Consider the following 21,020-nt stretch of genomic DNA (forward strand, 5'->3'; position numbering starts at 1 on the left):
AGGTCTGATGCTGTAAAGAGCAATATTGCATAGGAACTCGGAATGTTAGGTCCATGAATCAAGGCAAATTGGAAGTGGTCAAACAGGAGATGGCAAGAGTGAATGTCGACATTCTAGGAATCAGCGAACTAAAATGGACTGGAATGGGTGAATTTAACTCAGATGACCATTATATCTACTACTGTGGGCAGGACTCCCTTAGAAGAAATGGAGTAGCCATGATGGTCAACAAGAGAGTCTGAAATGCGGTACTTGGATGCAATCTCAAAAAAATGACAGAATGATCTCTGTTCGTTTCCAAGGCAAACCATTCAACATCACAGTAATCCAAGCCTATGCCCCAACCAGTAACGCTGAAGAAGCTGAAGTTAAACAGTTCTATGAAGACCTACAAGACCTTTTAGAACTAACACCCCAAAAAGATGCCCTTTTCATTATAGGGGACTGGAATGCAAAAGTAGGAAGTCAAGAAACACCTGGAGTAACAGGCACATTTGGCCTTGGAGTACGGAATGAAGCAGGGCAAAGGCTAATAGAGTTTTGCCAAGAGAACGCACTGGTTGTAGCAAACACCCTCTTCCAACAACACAAGAGAAGACTCTACAGATGGTCAACACCAAAATCAGATTGATTATATTCTTTGCAGCCAAAGATGGAGAAGCTCTATACAGTCAGCAAAAACAAGACCGGGAGCTGACTGTGGCTCAGATCATGAACTCCTTATTGCCAAATTCAGACTTAAAGAAAGTAGGGAAAACCACTAGACCATTCAGGTATGACCTAAATCAAATCCCTTATGACTATGCAGTGGAAGTGAGAAATAGATTTAAGGGACTAGATCTGATAGACAGAGTGCCCAATGAAATATGGAAGGGATCAAGACCATCCCCATGGAAAAGAAATGCAAAAAGGCAAAATGGTTGTCTGAGGAGGCCTTACAAATAGCTGTGAAACAAAGAGAAGTGAAAAGCAAAGGAGAAAGGGAAAGATATTTCCATTTGAATGCAGAGTTCCAAAGAATAGCCAGGAGAGATAAGAAAGCCTTCCTCAGCAATCAGTGCAAAGAAATAGAGGAAAATTGCAGATTGTTACCATGTATTTATTTCTGTGATCACTTCTTTAATATTCCTAGGAAGTCCTAAGAATAGGGGGCTTCCCAGGTGGCTCGGTGGTAAAAATCCACTTGCTAATGCAGGAGATGAAGGTTCGATCCCTGGGTCAGGAAGATCCCCTAGAGAAGAAAATAGAACCCACTCCAGTATTCTTGCCTGGGAAATCGCATGACAGAGGATCCTGGCAGGTTACAGTCCATGGGGTCACAGAGAGCTGGACACGACTTAGCGACCAACAACAATCCCAGGAAGGCAGGGCAGGGACAATCTGGTTTGCTCATCACAGGTCATAGCACCTGACCTAGCATGTGATAAAATCGCTCTCTTTGGAGGTCAACAATCATTGGCCAGGTGCATTTTTTTCTTGGGCAGCTTTGACACTAGTTGCTGGTGTCCACAATAATTGTTAAACCTCAGATTAGTTAAACCCCAGTGGGAACGTTTTAAGGAATCATTAACTTGTAGTAAACATTTTGCCCACCAGAGGTCCCTTTCTCCCCATCACTGGAGCCAAAGAGCTTGAACTCCTTGTGTATCTCCATGGTTTTCATAGCCATGCTGCTCATTGAAGACTGGTATACCACCACCTTTGCATTGCCCAGGGGCTTGTCAGTAATGCAGATCTCAGGCCCCACCCACACTGGAGGAATCAGAATCTGCATTTTAGCAAGATTCTCAGGTGATCTGTGTACACATGCAATACTGCGAAGTACAGTTCTACAGAACATTCATAATCTGAAAAGCTTGGAAGACAAAACCCCATCTAAATGGCCTTTCCACCAGACTTAAACAAGGAAAGAGGTTTAGAATCTGCTTTTATTATGAATATAAAATATACATACAACATAATATACATTTACACATTTACAATTTGCAGTTAGTTTCACTTTTTTGAGCACATTTGGTTCTGCACGGCCCAGTGGCCCATGTTCCTTCCACTTACACTCAAGACATTCTCTTCACCTTGGTACATACTTGGTAAGAAATACCAGGCCCAGGCGTCAAATGGCCAGCTTTACTGTCTTCACAGAATCACTTTCATCTTGTTTCCCCTTCTGCTCCTACAGGCTTTCCATGGCCTCAAACTTCAGTATTAAAAATGCAGGAGAAAAGAGGGCTGCAGTAATCCCCTTTGTCTTTCAAAATCACCTTGAAACATCTTACCTGAGCGAGGTGATACATCATAGGCATTGCTGGTTAATATGGTTTAAGAACTACCTACGGGGAGGCTCTGACGTGTCACATACAAACTAAGCTTATTCACCAAATGAATGATCACAAAGGATCTGAGTATCGGTGGTATTGCAGTAAATAAATAAATAAGTTAACTGGAATAAATACAAATAAATAGAGTGAGTTTCACTAAGGAAAATGTCAATGCCTACGTCCCTGTGCTCCAAACCTCATTAGGTGCCGCTTTACAACAGTTTGATAAACAGAAGCTGGATTTCTGTATGAGTCGCTCTTCGGGGCAACGCCTTCCATGTGCTGGTAAAGAGCAGCCAATGGAATCGTTCGTCATCACTTTTCTCAGAATGTTGCTATGCGAGAGGCTTTGTAGGAGTTCTCTTTGAGGCTGTCAAATATTGCTTTGGTTCCATTCTGCCAGTGTAGCACCAGATCCATCGGAGTCTTCCCAGCCTAATCAAAACAGAGGAGGGAATTTGACTTCCAGGTTGAAGACATCTATAAGTTCATCTCCTCTGTGTGTGTGTATTTAATGAGATAATGGATAGGTGTATGTTACTGAGGTGTTTTATGTTTCCCACTATGATTTGCAGTTTATATTCAAACCAGTCTTTTACTGTTTCTCACAGGAATGCTTTTGGCATTTCAAATTAGCAGATCAACAGTGTTTGTTTTTTTTTTGCCCCCCTGTGGGACTATCCCAGGTGTTGGTAAAAAATTCCTAGTCCCTTGACACTAAATAGCAAGCCTAAGCCAAATCATTCTGAAATTCAAAAGATGTCTCTGTACTTCTACAGTGTACTGCAGAATGGGCATGGAGAGTTAGCAGTATCCACATGGTCAAAAACCAGTTCCTATCAGTTTGGAAAATGATTCCTGACTGATAAAAACTGGTGGGATATGAGCTGCTGCAACACCTTGGCTTAATTACACAGGTACAGCTCCAGGGAGTAGATTTTTCACAGTTGCTCAGAAGTTACAATGGGCTCTCCCAGGAAATTTATTTTTCTTAGAGATGATATCAATGATTTTTGAGACCGAAATTTTTTTACTTTATGTCTCAAGATATTTACAAAAGTTAAAATTATGTCACCTCTCAATTCTTGCCTTTCAATTGGAGAAGTCCTAAAATTTTCCATCTCTATCTATTCAGAAGTCTCTCTTTATCCCAGAGATTGCAAACTGGCAGCTTTGAGATGCAAATCAGTCTAGAGACCTGTTTTGGCCCAAACAGAGCTTAAATTTTTTAAAAATTGGAATTAATTGGCAACGGTTGGAAATTAAGAGATTTCCCAATTGAATCTGTGGTCTCTGAAAAAAACTGGAAGGCTTGGCAGCACGATATCCATGGTTTCATGGAGCAAGAAAGGACTGGATTAGGGAAGGACCGCTACCTTCTGTGCACAGAGCCTGCAGCCACCATAAAGTCATTTTTGTGATCTGCCTGGGCCCTAGGCGGATTTGAGTTGGTGTCCCTGCAACCTTAATTTTGGACCTTCTCACCCTGTAGCATGTGCCCTGAGGAACACTCATCAGCAGATGAGAAGACAGAGTTTGGGACAATGATACAATAATGATACAGTAGTGTATTGTTTGCAATTCCCTTCAAGATGGTGTCCAGTAACTTAGTAGTCTTTTTTGGAAATATCCATCCATTGGGTCAACGACATTCATAGTTCTAGAACCTTTATGCTGGGGTCTTACTGAAAATGCAGAGCTCTGAGGCCTATTTATATATTTAGGGCTATTTTTCCATGAATTCTTTAAACTCCTTTGTATTGAAATTTATCTCTTGATTCCCTGGCTACTTACACAGTCTCCCCAAATCTATATGCTTTTCACCTCTGCCTGAAAAAAAAATTATACTTCTGCAGCTTTGGGGGTTTTGTTGAATCTACTCTTTCTGACTATTTGATAAAGATCAATCAAAAATTATTTGATAAGATCAATCCTATATCAAGGATGAGGGGACCCTACTGTTAACACTTTCCCAACTCAAGCAGTCTCTATTTATTGCATTTATTTTGTTCCTGCCACCAGGACAGTTTTATTTATTTATATTTTTTTTGGAATGATGAAGTATTCCTCTCAGTCTTATAGTAACACAGTAAGAGGAGGAAATGATTCACAGTAAAAGATGACTGGGTTTGTTTTTTTTTCCCTTTCTTTGTAAAGTGATTCTCCAAAAGCCTCTTTCAAATTACTTCTTCAGTACTTTACACTCATTCCTCCCAGTGGTATTTTTAAAGCTTATATTAGATGATGCTTGACTAGGAATTGGGAACATGAGGAAAATCTGGTTACATTCCCTGGCTTACAGATGAAGCTAAATTAACATGTACTTGTAAAAGGGATTTATACAAGCATTTTCTGGGCCTAAATATAAGAAACTATTTTGAGGGATGTGCAGCTAAACCAAAGAGGAGAATGAATAGAAATTAGCTCAAAAATAAAGGCAAACGCATGGCTACCTCTGTAAGAAAATGGTAGCATTCATGCTGTTGTAAGAGGGGAAGGACTATTCCCAGTTACTCAGATTCAGTGTTGAATCATTTGAGTTCCTCGACCCTTGGCTGCACTGACCACTGTGGAATTTTCAAGAGCTTCAGGAATAGTGGGTGTCTTTATTCATGACTATTCCGGCCTAGCTCAACCAGGGATGGCCAAGGTAGACACTGCTTGTGTCTGTGAAGGTGGGTGGTTTGATCATCTTTTATTTTCAATACCAAATTCTGAAAGAATTCCTAAATACTGTGTTAGGCATTGAGGGCATAGGAGGCACTGTGGCATCCCCATCTCTGATCAGGTGACCTGAGTCCTTGCCAAGGTCAGCAATATCCTTATGGGAAGGAACGGGGCATTTAAATCATCAAAAGACCCCCGAAATGCTGCCGTTGTAAGGCTATTTTCAAGTATGTGAGCCATACGTCTGTTCATTAGAAAGCCGGCAAACAAGGCCCCTTGCCTGAGTACTTACACAGTTCTTGACGTTGAGGTCGGCGCCATACGTAATCAGGAGTCGGATCATCTTGTACCGATTCAGCCTCACTGCATCATGCAAGGGGGTATCTCCTTCCTAGAGAACAGAGTGAACAGGCTAAAGGTGGGCCTGAGGCCAGGAAGTGGGTCCCAAAAGGGTGCCCAGCAGGGGTAGTGATCCCAAATAAATGAGTGAAGCTTTTAGGAAGCCAAACTCTGCTGGCCTACTCACCCGGTCTTTGGCGTTGAGGTCTGCCTCGCAGGCGATGAGATGCTCTGCGCACTCGTAGTGGCCAGTCCTCACCGCGACATGCAGCGCAGTGCTAAGCAACTATGAAATGGAAGAGCCCGTTGGGTCCCTGGGCATGAGGACAGAGGGTGTCCCAGACCCCAACGCATGTGTGAAGGGGAGGAGGGGGACGGGGGTAGGAGAAATACCTTATCCCGCGCACTGATTTTGGCGCCTTTGTTCAGCAACAGTTTTAAGACATCCAGGCTTCCTCCGCGGCTTGCCCAGTGGATGGCTGTGGATTCAAGCTATACAGGGAAGGTAAGAGGACATGACTCAGTGGAAGAACCTGGTCAGAGGAATTAGTTCTTGGTTTCTAAGACCTAGGAATACCAGGTTTGCTAGGGCATCTGTGATGGCACTGAGCTGTCCTGGTTTAGGTTGCCAGTTCTAACTATTGTAGTTCAAGTATCTTGCCAAATGTTTTGGCAAAAAATGTGCGAACGTGAGTGTATGCTTTCCTGTGTATGTATCTGTGTGCATGTTTGCATCATCAGGAGGTTCTTAATAAACCTAATCTTTTTTAGAGAGGATAAGAACTAAAATGTACTGAGAATTTCGTGGTGCCCACATACATCAGACGCACTGATGCTCCCAGCAACATTGTGAAGTGGGCGTTCCTGTGTTCATTTTGCAAATAAGAAAAAGGAGGCTCCAAACTATTCAATTTTTTTGCCCAAGGAAACACAGCTAGTAAGTGGCAGAAGAGTTATTCCAGCCCACAGTGTGCCTGGAACGTTTAACCACCTTTGCCAAATAAACTCAAGAGTTCTAGACAAATGTATGGATTTTAAAATTCTGGCAGAAAAGAAGTAGTCCCTTCCAAAAGACATTCGTCTGGATCTGACACCTCTGCCTGTGTCCCAGTCGTCTTTTCCTCATCGCTTCCTGGTTCTCTGCTGTCATCTGTTCTAGCACACTGTCCTCTCCCCCCACCGTCGTTGTTTGTGGTCACTGCACTTAATCATGCTGGAAAGTTTGGTGTATCCCTGGCCCTCCAAATATGCTCGTGAATTTTTGTGTCTTTCCACGCAGACTTTATATTTTGTTTCTTTACTTGTTTTTCTGTGTGTGTATCTTCTGGATTCAGTTTTAGCCAAATCCTTTGGACTTTTCCAGTCCCTTTTCCACTCTGCTTGAAAAGTCAAATTGAGCTGTCTTTAAATAAATAAAGCATTTTTTTTCCCCCAGCTCAATCTTCATTTCATAGAATATGCTATATACTGGTCTGCATAGAAATCACAGTGGTTGAATTACTGAGATCTGAATAGCTGCTACCTCCCCATAGATGCAATTCATTTTGTGTGCAGTCTAGCCCCAAATCTCACTGACGGCAATCAGCATCTATCAAATAAAGTGTGCAGCTAGAGAATTCTGAGATGTTGCTGGCAGCCAAGGGTCAGGAGCAGGTGGCCATGTATGATGGAAGGATGGGGATGCTGAAAAGCAAGTTTTGACTGTATTACTTCTCAGTAAGGCTACTGACTTGATAACGACCCAAGTCTTTGATGAGGATATTGAATTCTGTCCAACAGCTCTCACTTCCCTCTTTTCCCAGAAATACTCCTTTTCAGTATGTATGGAAGATACTTTCCACATGACCTAGTCCCATCTCCCAACTTCCCTTTGTATGGAGAAATAAGCTTCTGTCTAGTTCTCTCAGATCAATTTTCAATACAATTGGCCCCATTTTTCATCGTAGGTTTTCTCAAGCTTCACATAGTCTACTTACTTTGGCTCATTTCCAAACAAAGAGATATATTTACCATATCACGGAATTCAATCTGGGCTCCAGCTTCTATTAACTTCTCCACAATTGCCAAATGTCCTTCCAAGCATGCTCTGTGAAGAGCTGTCCGTTTATACTGTCAGAATAGAGATTTTAAAAAGAGTGAGAGAGAGCAATGCATATAAAAATGAGTATAAATCCTTTCTAAGAAATAGGAAGCTGGGGATTCTGATGACCTAGCTGATAGAAACTTGAGTTCTTCTTTATGAGTTAGAAATGTCAAATTTACTAAAATTATCGACTAGAACAATTATTCTGCAACTGGGATTTGCATCTCCTGCAATACACGTTTCTAAGTGATTAGAGGTCTTCATCGAGGCATGTGGACTTAGATTCAAAACTACCTAAGTGCTGACACTTCCCTTTCTTGTGTTTTGTACCCTCATGATTTCTGTAGTATTTGCCATGCAGTTCAGGCCATTTCCTTCCTTTGGGACTGCTGTTAGGTTGAATATCAGCAAGTATTCATTTTTCAGATAACGGGAGACATATTTCTTTCAGCTTCAGAAATGATTCCCCATTTCAGTTCATAGGGGAAAGGAGTCAAAAAAAGGATTAGTGATGTCTGATAAATTGGCTTCCAATAATGGATTAATGGGCTTCCCAGGTGGCTTCCTTGGTGGCTCAGAGGGTAAAGAATCCACCTGCAATGCAAGAGACCCAAGCTTGATCTCTGGGCCAGGAAGATCCGCTGGAGAAGGAAATGACTACCCATTCCAGTATTCTTGTCTGGAAAATCCCATGGACAGATGAATCTGGCGGGCTACAGTCCATGGGGTCGCAAAGAGTCAGACACAACTGAGCGACTAACACTTTCACTTCAGGTGGCTCAGTGGTAAAGAATCTGCCAGCCAATGCAGGAAATACAGGAGGCAGCAGATACCATCTCTGCATCAGAAAGGTCCCCTGGAGAAGAAAATGGCAACCCACTACAGTATTTTGCCTAAAAAATCCCATGAACAGAGGAGCCTGGCGGACTACAGTCTGTGCAGTCGCAGAGTCAGAGACTACTGAGCTCACACGAAAATGGATTAATAGGCTCTTTGTGCTGGAACACTATTAGGCATTATTTCATTCCAATGCCCTCTCTTTTCAGATAAGGAAACTGAGGTCCAGAAAATGCAGATTGGCTGCTAAGAATCAAATAAGCAAGTACTGATAGAACTGATGCTTGAAATCCGGACTAGAGATTCCCTGTGTAGAGCTGATATATTTGGGTCCAGTCAAAGCTAATGCTAATAATACATTTCTCCAGTCATGAGTGGTTGGTCCTGCCATACTAAAAGTCTATCCCAAAGATCTCAAAATTAAAGACAAACTGAAAAAAGCAGTGGGAAGAATATGAGAGTGCAAAAAAATAATGCAATCCATAGCACTGATCCAGCATTTTCTTTTTCTGGCCCACTGCACTCCCCTGTTATGCTACTGGCATATGTGGCAACAGCTGGGGAGACAGTTTCAGGTGGATTGATTTCTGGCACTAGACTAGCAAGGCTGCAGTAAAGCATAAGAAACACAAAATTAACAAGCTGGATTTTGCAGTGCTTTGTATAAGCCTTACCTCATCACAGACATCTGGATTGTTCTTGTCTGACAAGAATTTTTCTACTACTGGCAGTTTATTCTCCAGGGCAGCTTTGAGAAACCTAGGCACATCCACAGGTTCTGTCTAAAGTTAAAAAAAAAATAAAACAGTGTGAGAGTTACTATGGGCTTTCCAACATTCAGTCAAACCCTCCACAGTTAGTTATTTCCTTGTAGCCTAAGGCCAAGGGTTTCCCTGGTGGCTCAAACAATAAAGAATCTGCCTGCAATACAAGAGACCCAGGTTCAATCTCTGGGTTAGGAAGATTCCCCTGAAGAAGGAAATGGCAACCCACTCCACTATTCTTGCCCAGAGAATTCCATGGACAAAGGAGCCTGATGGGCTACAGTCCATGGGGTCGCAGAGTTGAACATGACTGAGTGACTAACTCCCACCCCCACAACATAACCAAGCAGTGCTTACCACGATTTCAGGTTCAGGTTCCTTCACAACTGGAACTTTTGTTTTCCTGTATTTTTTCCTTTTCTTCAGTTGAATGATTATTTCAAGATCTTCTAAATTTTCCAGTTTTGATCTTTGTTCTAGTTTTTTCTTCTTGAGCTAAAAAAGAAATCCGTGTTTCAAAATATGGTGAGTTCTACTGACAAGCATTCTGGTTGTGTCAAAACAAAATCTGCAAGGTCTGAGCTCAGTATGTGAGCAGTTTGAGCAAAAAGATTTAAAAAAATATTTATAATAAATCTTTGACTTGGATTTAGTGATTTCTTATTCAAATATTTAGGGGTCAAATTTTTCAGCTAATTGCCTTTATCTTTACTTCCTTTGCTTGCAGCACCAGCTTCTTGTTGAAGATAGAATCTAGTCTCTAAGTGATGATTTTGTAATTATTTCCATAAACAGACCCCAGATTTCTGTAGAATTTTTTTTTATCATGCTCATGAATTTTTTTAATTGAAAAAACTTTACTAATAAGTTTCAAACTCTGAAATTTCAATGCCAGTGTCTTTTAGGTCGCTCACTGAGCAGGGCTCATGAAACAGACTGTCTTGGGACTACATCTGTGGTTAGTAAGTAATGAAAACTCACCCAGCAACACATTTTGTCAACACAGAAAGTTGCCACAGTCAAACAATGATCCACGAACCACAAACCACATTATTGAGGAAAAAAGGCTCCCTTCCTTGGGATTAATTAAACAATATAAGACATCAGAAATTCACTGGACTCATTTCTCTTTCCAAGTCTTTCAGTCAAAACACAGTCATAGACCATTTGGTGATTGATTTAGAATCCAGAGGTCATAGTCTTGCCAAAGAATTATTTTCTACAGCCTGTTCCATAGAAGTTGCTTCTTTATAAGTTAGAAATTGATAAAGAAATACCTTTGGAATGGTTGCATTTATTTGGTTTCTCTCTCTTCTCCTTCCTATCTGGCACCTTTGTCCTCTACACCATTCCCAACCTCCCACTAGTGAATTTCACAGAAGGCCCTTACCTCTGCCTCTCGCTGTTTCTCAGTTTCCCATTGTTGCTCCCCCAGGCTCACAAAGTGGGTGGGAAGTGTTTTCAGGTCTTCCTGCTTCTCTAAAGTGACAGCAGCTTCATATTCTCCATCTCTGAAGTCCTCAGGAAGGAACTCCCCAGCATCCCCACTGCCATTCTTCTTCCCTGTAACCTACAAGGAAGAAGGTGGCAGCGTCAGAATAGCAGAGTCCATCCTGGGATCCTTCTCCATAAATGATGCTGCAGGAGGTCCCCCGGCCCTTCCTCCCTGCTGACAGTGGCTTCAGAGCAATGCACTCTCAGAGCTCAGGCTGTGATGCGCTGCCCCAGTGTTCCAGGAATACCTTCAGATGCTTGTTCTCTTGTGTTGGTTAAATCAAGGTTTAGGTTAGGTTGATATGTTTAAATCTTTTAATCCACTTAATCACATTTCTCCTAAGAAAATCCCAACCTCTTCCCCCCATCCCCACCAACGGTTTTAAAATTCTATCATTTTCAGTACTTTTGATGTTCCCTTGCCTTCCTATAGTTTCCAGATATATATTGTTGCAATAGAACTCCTTCCCTAAGGCATTTTGATTACTGTACATGATTCCACACTTTAGTGATAAAACCAGAGGAGAAGATAATAAATAGGGAATATGTAGAGAATTCATTACTGCCAGCTCCTTTTTTTCCCAATTTTACTTATTTCATCACATAAATCAACCATTTTCCATATATGACATTTTCAGAATACCTGTGCATTATGCCTGAAAGAAAAGAGCATTTCAATTTTCAAATAAAAATCAAGGCTGCACCATTTTTCACTGCGTAAAAATAATGTGCTTTACATACCAGCTCTTCTACCTTCAGAACCATCATGTTGACCCGAAGTTTGTCAGTCTGTTTTCCTCCTGAGGAATGAACCCTTGAGTTGCCCTGGGGAGCCCATCTGCTCCAGTGAGCTTATATAGCTAGAGCTGGGTGAGATAATCTTCCAACCTGGGAACCCAAGTAACACCCCTGCACCCCCACCCCCACCCCGCCCGCGGGGCCAACTCAGAGGCAGGTGAATTTTTCATTTCAGACTCAGTGTCTGGGAAGCAGGAGAGGGAGGGGATGACAAGTAACCCCGCTGAATATGTGAATCAGGAAGAAATGTGAGAGGGCCATTCCTTTGGCAGTGACCACACCGCTCAGCAATGCAAGTCATCCTATTTATCGGGGAGCCAGAGGACAGCTGTCTGTTGACATTGCGCCACACCGCTGCTCCTTTTCCTTCTTTGTCAGCTTTCATATGACTAACCCTATCAAGAAAATGTAAATGGCCTGCGTATCACACCGCCAGTAATATCTTTCTGATAACCAGACTTATCAACACGTCACTTGGGGGAAGTGTTGCTTTAGGACATCCTATTCCCATGGGTAAACAGCCCAAGAGGAAAGGACCCAGGTCCTAATGTCCCTTGTCTATATCTGTTTGGAATCCTCTGGAGTGATGTCGAGGGCTAAAAAGGCCCCATGACATGCCACCTTACCATCATTATAAGAAATTGAAAGCATTCAGTAATACACTTTTGTTTTATGGTGTCATAGGCCATAATTAGCACATGACATGCTTACTGTCCTCTAAAACAGCATACTTACTGGAACAATTTTTATTCAGAAAAGTTTCAAAACGTCCTGAGATAGATTATATGAGGCCAATTGTTAGTGACAGTATGACCTTGATCAGGTCATGGAGCCACAGATCTCAGTTGCTGTGGAGAAAAGACACCTGCAGGAGCTGGTGAAAACTGCAGGTCCCTGGGCCCCACTCCGGGGCATTCTGTGTCAATTTATGGCTGAGTCCTAGGAGTCTGTTTTTCAAAGCACTCAGGTAATGCTGATGAAGGTTTGAGACAGGTTGCCAGAGGAACAAAGAGCTTTGTTTGGGTTGGAGTGAAAAAAGACCCCTGTTCCTGGTTTCTCATCTCTGAATTGTTAAATTATGTAAAAATAGTTACGTCTCTTCATGGTCCAAGGAGAAACTAGAATTACTATCTCCAAAGCCATTTAAAAACTGTTCTGTTTTTTTTTCTTTTTTTTTCAGTAAAGGAGGGGAGAGTGAGAGAAAGGGAGTGTGATTGGAGAAGTGTGTTCATTAGATGTTATGTTGACCTTCTGTGTCTATCACTCCCTCAAACGTACCCACTCAGCACACATGGTCGCCAATCTCTTCTTTCTCCTGATCAGCCTGGGGGTGGTTTTGCTGAAATTTTCAGAATGACACATTGACAGCCCCCACCTGCCTCTTTGTGCTGACAAAGAGGGATCCTCCCAATTACTCGGGTATCTGTTCTAGTCTCCTAATGGTCTATCCTAAAAGGGGTTTTACTAAAATGAAATTTCCCAGTGTTTTCTTTGAGATGGAGACAGCTATGACCATTTTCATTGGTTTCTTTAAATAAGAAGTAGCCATTAAACGTTTCCTGCATTTCTTATCTTAGTCTCTTTGTTCCAGGCCTGACCCAAACTGAGGGGAGCCTTAGGAGATCTCCTTGAGGGAAGGGTCATGGGTTGTTGAAGCATCTTGGATATTGAATCCCAGAGCTGTTAATGCCCTCAAAGTTCAAGCAAGGCCAGTGCTTTCATTATATAGAGAGGGCATGGAGGCACATGTGTCAAGTCACTGGCTGCAGACACACAGCTGGTTGGTGGATGCTAGGTTGAAGAGTTTGGATTCCATCCATCAGAAGCAGAGAATCATTGAGGCCAGAGCACATTTCCCAGGGTAGTTCAGACCTAGACCCTCTCAGGGCCCAACCAAGACCTATTAAAAGGTCCTTTCGTATTCAGGGCACCTCAAAAAAAAAAAAAAGCAAGTGAAAATGGGTGGGATGGTACACCAAGCCTCTGGTCATTTAATTTCTTCCTCTAGTCATTTAATTATCCCCTCAAACCTGGCTGGTTCTACACAGGAGAGTCCAATAGGTCTAAAGAAAACTGCAGAGGATGACGCTTGAGGAAGGCTTGATGGGATGGGCAGAACTTAGAGAAAGGAGCCTGCCGGCCAGTTCCCTAGGTATCATCAGGTGAGTAAACTCTGCCCGCCTCTCCACTCGCCACTTCCAGTGTTGATCCCATTGGTCATTGTAAAACATGAGAGGATTTTGCTTTTCAAAAGAAATTCTAGATACATTTAGCTCCCTCACAACAGATCAGATGCAATTGTGTTTTCAAATCATTCCTATTCATCAAGACTGAGAAACAAACTTCTCAACTGGAGGAGAATTTTCTGTTACTTGCTTTTAAGGAGCTTCCTTTCCATAAAATTTCCCCTAGTGGAGTAAGTTTGAAATTTATACATTTGACTTGATCACAACCTCAAACTAGGCATAACCTTTCCTTATCAAGACAAATTAAGACAAATTGGTTCTAGAATGATTTAGCAACCCAGTGTCAACACCTATGGCCAGAATGAGCAGGGAAATGGTCCCTGAGATTGGCCAGAGTCATCTCAAGAGCCTTTTCTCCTTCCTCTCAGGATTTGTGCATTTCAATGAGACCAGAATTATAATCATATTTACAGGTAAGGAAAGTGAGGGGCAGAGAAGTGGAGTCTAGAGCGTTTATTGTTGTCACCCAGGGTTTGAGAGACGTGTCCCGGCACCACCAGGGTTCATATGCCATAGCTCAGCTCCGAGGACAATTTTGTCCTTCCAAATTTTAGGACATTATATACTTATTTACTCTACAGACTTTTTATTTTTACTGTTTTCTTGACTATGTAGGTAACTTATAAATATGTTGTTAAAAATTAAAACAATGCAGAGAGAAGGTTGCTTAATTGCAATCTTGCTGAGTACTGATTTGGTACTTGATATGTTTCTCTTGATCATGTGTCTTAAAGATTATCTTCTTCTACCAGCACGGATGAGTCTGTCTTATTCTCTTCAACCACCACATGGATTTCTGTGTGTGGACATACCCTTGCTTATTTAACCACTCTCCTATTTATGGACATTTAGGCTGTTTTCCAAAATGGTTTCTCTTATTTGCTGCAATCCAAGGTATTTTATAGCACATAAATCACAAAGTGAGTTGCAACACCCACCTTGAACAAAGAGGAAGGACTCTGAGGACTGTCGCCAGACTCTGACTGGAAGCCACCTTGTTCTGCTATTGCACTTGTAACTGCTCATTTTGCCATCCCTCCTAATTGGCTTCCCAGTCCCAGCTGCTCCTCGCCTCTCTTGGCTCTGAGAAATGGCTGACTTGGCCCAGCTAGGAATCCAAGTATCCCTCCAGCCAAGCCTAGGTTCAGTTACACACTCAAAAATACCAGAGGGAGGTCACAGAATTGAAGCAAACAAGGTTCAAGGTTCCTTCCCTCCCCTGCCAACCAGGGAGGAAATCACCTGTATTTGAAAAGCCACACGTACTGGGAACATTTTGAGCAGGATTGAGGCATCTGCCTTCCTCTCCTCTCAAAGGATGGACTCAAGACCAAGGTCCTCCTGTATCCAGGGCTCTGAATAAAAATTGCATGCACACTGCTGTAAGCAACCCAGTTTCAAGCTGCCTTTTTGCAAGTATCAGCAGTTTCCTTTGGTAGAGGTGGGTTAAGGCTGTAGGTCTCTTCCCCATACCTTACAGCAGCAGGTGCCTTGCTGTAAATTATGTCTCTAGCCAAATTCTGCCCCGCTTATGGATTTGTGTCAGTCAACAGGTATACACAGCCACACGACTGTTCTGTAAACTCTCTGAAAGTGGCCCCTACCCATTTACACTCTAAGACAGTGCCTGGCAAATGAAGTCATTCTAGCAGTAGACTTTAGCTAACTTGCTAGCCTAATCAGATGGCAGAACCTTCCATGTATGACCCAAGACTAGATCTGACCAATTCCTAGTACTGAATATATAGGTCTAGGACTCCACAGAGCATACATAGCAAAGTGCCTGACACATGGTGAGGCTAAGTATTTAGCTAACACCTGGTAGGAGTATTATAGTCTTTCCTAGCCAAACCACATATCTCAAATCTCCTTTCAATGACAAATAATTAGGAACATTTTAATGCTAAATAACAAATAATCTTCTAATACTAATTAGGGGTAAAGATAAAGTGCTTAGGTAATCTCCTCTGGAGTGTGAGCATCTTATTAGCATTTTTCAAATGCTGACCAACTATGACAAGTGTAATTTCCCAGTTAGGGCATATGACAAGTGCCCTTTCCTAGGGTGGTGGTTCCAAGGCTGGGCGCATCTTAGAATCATCTGAAATTCTTTTAAAAGATGCTGATGCCCTGGTCTCAACCCAGGTGAATGAAATCTGAATATAAACTTTAATATCCAGATATTGTCTTGAAAGGAAAAACAACCAACAAACAAAACTTTTCCAGTTGATTCTGATTTCCACCCAGCATTGAGATTACCACTCCAGGGTACAGACTTAAATGAATACATACATAAATATATACACGTATATCCTTGAAGATGGAGGCAGTAAAGCCATCTTTATCCCAGTGTCAGAATTCTGATCGTGAAAGACTTCACCTTTACTAAGACTGTGGGAAACACACACACATTAAACTTACCATCAATATTTATTTGGCCCTACTATATGTCAGGCATTTTTTAGAGCTAGAGATATAGCAATGCTTTCAAGAGTCAAACTCTCCTGCCCTTGGGGAGTTATCAGTTTTACTGAGTTTTCTAAGGAAAACTGCAGGCAACATAGTATGCTGCTTCTGCCACAAAGCCAAGGAGGGCAGCCTTTGTATATATCAATGTATAAAGTTGTGAAAGATGAAGGATGTGGGGTGAGGAATTAGAGAACCTGCCTTTTAATCCGGGCTCTGCCCTGGGACTAGTTGAGCAAATCCCCTCAACTCCTCGAATTACCAAAGGAGAGCTTTGAACAAAATGATTTCTGGGCCTTTAAAGTATTATTATTGAGATCTCAAAATCACTGAATTAATAGATAGAAATAAACAGCCCCCGTGACTGCAGCAGCACACGCGGACCACAGAGTGGGTTCTCCAAAGCCTCTAACACGGGTGCTGTGCTGTGCTGTGCTTAGTCACTCAGTCGTGTCCGACTCTTGTGACCCTATAGACTGTAACCTGCCAGGCTGCTCTCTCCATGGGATTCTACAGGCAAGACTACTGGAGTGGGTTGCCATTTTCTTCTCCAGGGGATTTTCCCGACCTGGGAATTGAACCCAGGTCTCCTGCATTGTGGGCAGATTCTTCTTCTTCTTCTTCTTTTTTAATTATTGAAGACTAACTGCTTTACAGAATTTTGTTGTTTTCTGTCAAACCTCAACATGAATCAGCTATAGGTATACATATGTCACCTCCCTCTTAAACTCCCTCCCATCTCCCTCCCCAGCCCACTCATCTAGGTTGATACAGAGCCCCTCTTTGAGTTTCTTGAGCCCCACAGCAAATTCCCATTGGCTATCTATTTTGCACATGGTAATGTAAGTTTCCATGATACTCTTTCCATACATCTCACCCTCTCCTCCCCTCTCCCCATGTTCATAAATCTACTCTCTATGTCTGTTTCTCCACTGCTACCCTGTAAATAAATTCTTCAGTACCATTCTTCTAGATTCTGTATATATGTGTTAGAATACGATATTTATCTTTTTTCTTTCTGACTCACTTCACACTGTATAATAATAATCCACCTCATCAGAACTGACTCAAATGTGTTCCTTTTTATGGCTGAGTAATTTTCCATTGTGTACATGTACCACAACTTTTGTATCCATTCATCTGTCAATGGACATCTAGGTTGCTTCCATGTTCTAGCTATTGTAAATAGCGCTGCAATGAACAATGGGATGCATGTGTCTTTTTCAATTTTGGTTTCCTCAGGGTATGTGCCTAGGAGTGAGAATGCTGGGTCATATGGTGGTTTTATTCCTAGTTTTTTAAGGAATCTCCATACCGTCTTCCATAGTGGCTGTATCAATTTACATTCCCACCAACAGTGCAAGAGCATTCCCTTTTCTCCACACCCTCTCCAGCATTTATTGTTTGTAGATTTTTTGATGAGGGTGATTCTGACCAGTATGAGGTGATGTCTCATTGTGGTTTTGATTTGCATTACTCTAAAAAGGTCCATCTAGTCAAGGCTATGGTTTTTCCAGTCATCATGTATGGATGTGAGATTTGGACTGTAAGGAAAGCTGAGCATCGGAGAATTGATGCTTCTGAACTGTGGTGTTGGAGAAGAGTCTTGAGAGTCCTTTGGACTGCAAGGAGATCCAACCAGTCCATCCTAAAGGAGATCAGTCCTGGGTGTTCATTGGAAGGACTGATGTTGAAGCTGAAACTCCAGTACTTTGGCCACCTGATGCGAAGAGCTGACTCATTGGAAAAGACCCTGATGCTGGGAAAGATTGAGGGCAGGAGGAGAAGGGGACAATGGAAGATGAGATGGCTGGATGACATAATCAACTTGATGGACATGAGTTTGGGTAAACTCTGGGTGTTGGTGATGGACAGGGAGGCCTGGAGCGCTGCAGTTCATGGGGTTTCAAAGAGTCAGACACGACTGAGTGACTGAACTGAACTGAGCTGAATAATGAGTGATGTTGAGTATCTTTTCATATGTTTGTTAGCCATCTGTATGTCTTCTTTGGAGAAATGTCTGTTTAGGTCTTTTTCCCACTTTTTGATTGGGTTGTTTGTTTTTTTGGCATTGAGTTGTATGAGCTGCTTGGATATTTTGAAAATTAATCCTTTGTCACTTGTTTCATTTGCCATTATTTTCTCCCATTCTGAGGGTTCTTTTCACCTTGCTTATAGTTTCCTTTGCTGTGCAGAAGCTTTTAAGTTTAATCAGGTCCCACTTGCTTACTTTTGTTTTTATCTCCTTTACTCTAGGAGGTGGGTCATAGAGGATCTTGCTTTGATCTATGTCATTGAGTGTTCTGCCTATGTTTTCCTCTAAGAGTTTTATAGTTTTTGGTCTTACATTTAAGTCTTTAATCCATTTTCAGTTTATCTTTGTGTATGGTGTTAGGAAGTGTTTTAATTTCATTCTTTTACATGTAGCTGTCCAGTTTTTCCAGCACCATTTTTTGAAGAGGCTGTCCTTACCCCATTGTATATTCTGGCCTCCTTTGTCAAAAATAAGGTACCCATAGGTGCATGGGTTTATTTCTGGGCTTTCTATCTTGTTGCATTGGTCTATGTTTCTGTTTTTGTGCCAGTGCCATACTGTTTTGATGACTGTAGCTTTGTAGTATAATCTGAAGTCAGGAAGGTTGATTCCTTTAGCTCCGTTCTTCTTTCTCAAGACTGATTTGGCTATTTGGGGTATTTCCATACGAATTGTGAAATTCATTTTGCTTGAATTTTGTTCAATTTCAATTGTGAAAATTTTTGTTCTAGTTCTGTGAAAAATGCCATTGGTAATTTGATAGGGATCACATTGAATCTGTAGATTGCATTTGGTAGTATAGTCATTTTCACAAAATTGATTCTTCCTACCCAGGAACATGGAATATCTCTCCATCTGTTTATGCCATCTTTCATTTCTTTCATCAATGTCTTATAATTTTCAGTGTATAGTTCTTTTGTCTCCTTAGGTAAGTTTATTCCTAGATATTTAATTCTTTTTATTGCAATGGTGAATGGGATTGATTCCTTAATTTCTCTTTCTGATTTTTCATTGTTAGTATATAGAAATGCAAGTGATTTCTGTGTATTGATTTTATATCCTGCAACTTTGCTAAATTCACTGATTAGCTCTAGTAATTTTCTGATACTATCTTTAGGGTTTTCTATGTATAGTATCATGTCATCTGCAAACAGTGAGAGCTTTACTTCTTCTTTTTCAATCTGGAGTCCTTTTATTTATTTTTCTTCTCTGATTGCTGTAGCTAGGACTTCCAGAACTATGTTGAGTAACTGTGGTGAAAGTGGATACCCTTGTCTTATTCCTGATCTTAGGGGGAACGCTTTCAGTTTTTCACCATTGACAATAATGTTTGCTGTAGGCTTATCATATATGGCCTTTACTATGTTGAGGTTAGTTCTTTCTATGCCCATTTTCTGAAGAGTTTTAATCATAAATGGGTGCTGAATTTTGTCAAAGGCTTTTTCTGCATCTATTGAGATTATCATATGGTTTTTATCTTTCAATTTGTTAATATGGTATATCACATTGATTAATTTTCATATATTGAAGAATCCTTGCATTCCTGGAATAAACTCAACTTGATCATGGTGTATTAGCTTTGTAATGTGTTGCTGAATTCTGTTAGCTAAAATTTTGTTGAGGATATTTCCATCTATATTCATCAGTGATATTGGCCTGTAGTTTTCTTTCTGTGTGTTGTCCTTGTCTGGTTTTGGTATCAGGGTGATGGTGGCCTCGTAGAATGAGTTTGGAGGTATTCTCTCCTCTGCAAATTTTTGAAAGAATTTTAGAAGGATAGGCATTAGCTCTTCTCTAAATGTTTGATAGAATTCTCCTGTGAAGCCATCTGGTCCTGGGCTTTTGTTTTTTGGGAGATTCTTGATCACAGCTTCAATTTCAGTGCTTGTTATTGGACTGTTCATAATTTCTCTTTCTTCCTGGTTCAGTTGCAGGCAGATTCTTTACTGACTGAGTAACAAGGGAAGCCCATAAAGTGAAAGTCACTCAGTCATGTCCGATGGACTATACAGATTGTGACCCAATGGACTATACAAATTCTCTAGGTCAGAATACTAGAGTAGGTAGCCTTTCACTTCTCCAGGGGATCTTCCTGACCCAGAGATCGAACCTGGGTCTCTTGCATTGCAGGTAGATTCTTTACCATCTGAGCCACTATAGCTATCTCTTTGGACATATAAGGCAGAGCCTTTAACAATCAGCATTGTGAGATGGTGATAAGGATGAGTGGATTGCTTATTACCACCCAGAGGAGAATGGGTGTGTGGGATAATCAGCTATTGTGAATGCATAATGTTTTCCCCTCCTGCCCCTAAACTTCTTGAAAAGCTAAACTGACTTCATGAGATGAAATTGTACTGAATGGACAGTGGGATGATGAAGAGTTTGCACTGAAGTGGTTTTTGAAAAAGAAGTCTGATTGTCATAGTAACACTCTGAAAAGATTTTGATGCAACTTTGGAATTACTTCACATCCAATTACATAGGACATTCACTTGGGGTGAGAGATAAGTGCTTCTGTCACTGCAAACATAGAAAGAAAATCCATTTAACCTTTTTAGCCATTTATTAAAGCAGAGGAGAATTATTTTTAAAATGCAATTTCTGACTTCGAGTAAAGAGTGTTGGAAGAAAATTTTTCTTGGTGTAGTTTGGAGTTTCCTAATAAAGGAGAAAATGCTGCAAGACATCTTAAGTTTGGGTTCTTCAGGAAGAAGAGAACTTGAGGACCAGGAAAAACACCAAGCAGTCATTGAGTTCATTCTCTGACCATCAGGAAGGGCCAGGTTCAAGCAAGTAGGATCCTCCTACTTTAAAGACTGAGGCCTCCCTTTGTAAACATCCCAGTGCTTAAACTCTCATTTTACCATAGTTTTTTTTCATGGTTTACCTAAATCTTGGCAGTTCAGTCTGTTTGTTTTGTTCTAGCTTCAGAAAAGATCATCACCACCAAAAACATTGATTGAGCACTTT

The 21,020-nt window shown here is 41.3% G+C and overlaps 1 protein-coding gene across 1 annotated transcript; it reads right to left on the reverse strand.

Moving 5' to 3' along the window:
- Positions 1–1,910: 1,910 nt before the first annotated feature.
- ANKRD1 (ankyrin repeat domain 1) lies at positions 1,911–11,334 on the reverse strand. The gene is made up of 9 exons (XM_061163099.1): positions 11,244–11,334; positions 10,399–10,578; positions 9,366–9,503; positions 8,919–9,026; positions 7,335–7,433; positions 5,718–5,816; positions 5,512–5,610; positions 5,278–5,376; positions 1,911–2,753 (listed from the first exon to the last, which is right to left on the reverse strand). The coding sequence occupies exons 1-9, from the start codon at positions 11,268–11,270 to the stop codon at positions 2,643–2,645; spliced, it is 960 nt and encodes a 319-aa protein (XP_061019082.1). The 5' UTR covers positions 11,271–11,334; the 3' UTR covers positions 1,911–2,642.
- Positions 11,335–21,020: the final 9,686 nt, after the last annotated feature.

Source organism: Dama dama, chromosome 15 (assembly GCF_033118175.1).
Source record: "Dama dama isolate Ldn47 chromosome 15, ASM3311817v1, whole genome shotgun sequence".
In the NCBI taxonomy this organism is placed as follows: Eukaryota; Metazoa; Chordata; class Mammalia; order Artiodactyla; family Cervidae; genus Dama; species Dama dama.

Coding starts and splice junctions, on each gene's coding strand:
- ANKRD1 (XM_061163099.1), bottom strand. CDS start 11,270: ATGATGGTTCTGAAGGTAGAAGAGCTG. Junction 7,434..8,918: donor ATCCAGATGTCTGTGATGAG/GTAAGGCTTATA, acceptor CTATTCTGACAG/TATAAACGGACAGCTCTTCA. Junction 5,377..5,511: donor ACCTCAACGCCAAAGACCGG/GTGAGTAGGCCA, acceptor TCTGTTCTCTAG/GAAGGAGATACCCCCTTGCA.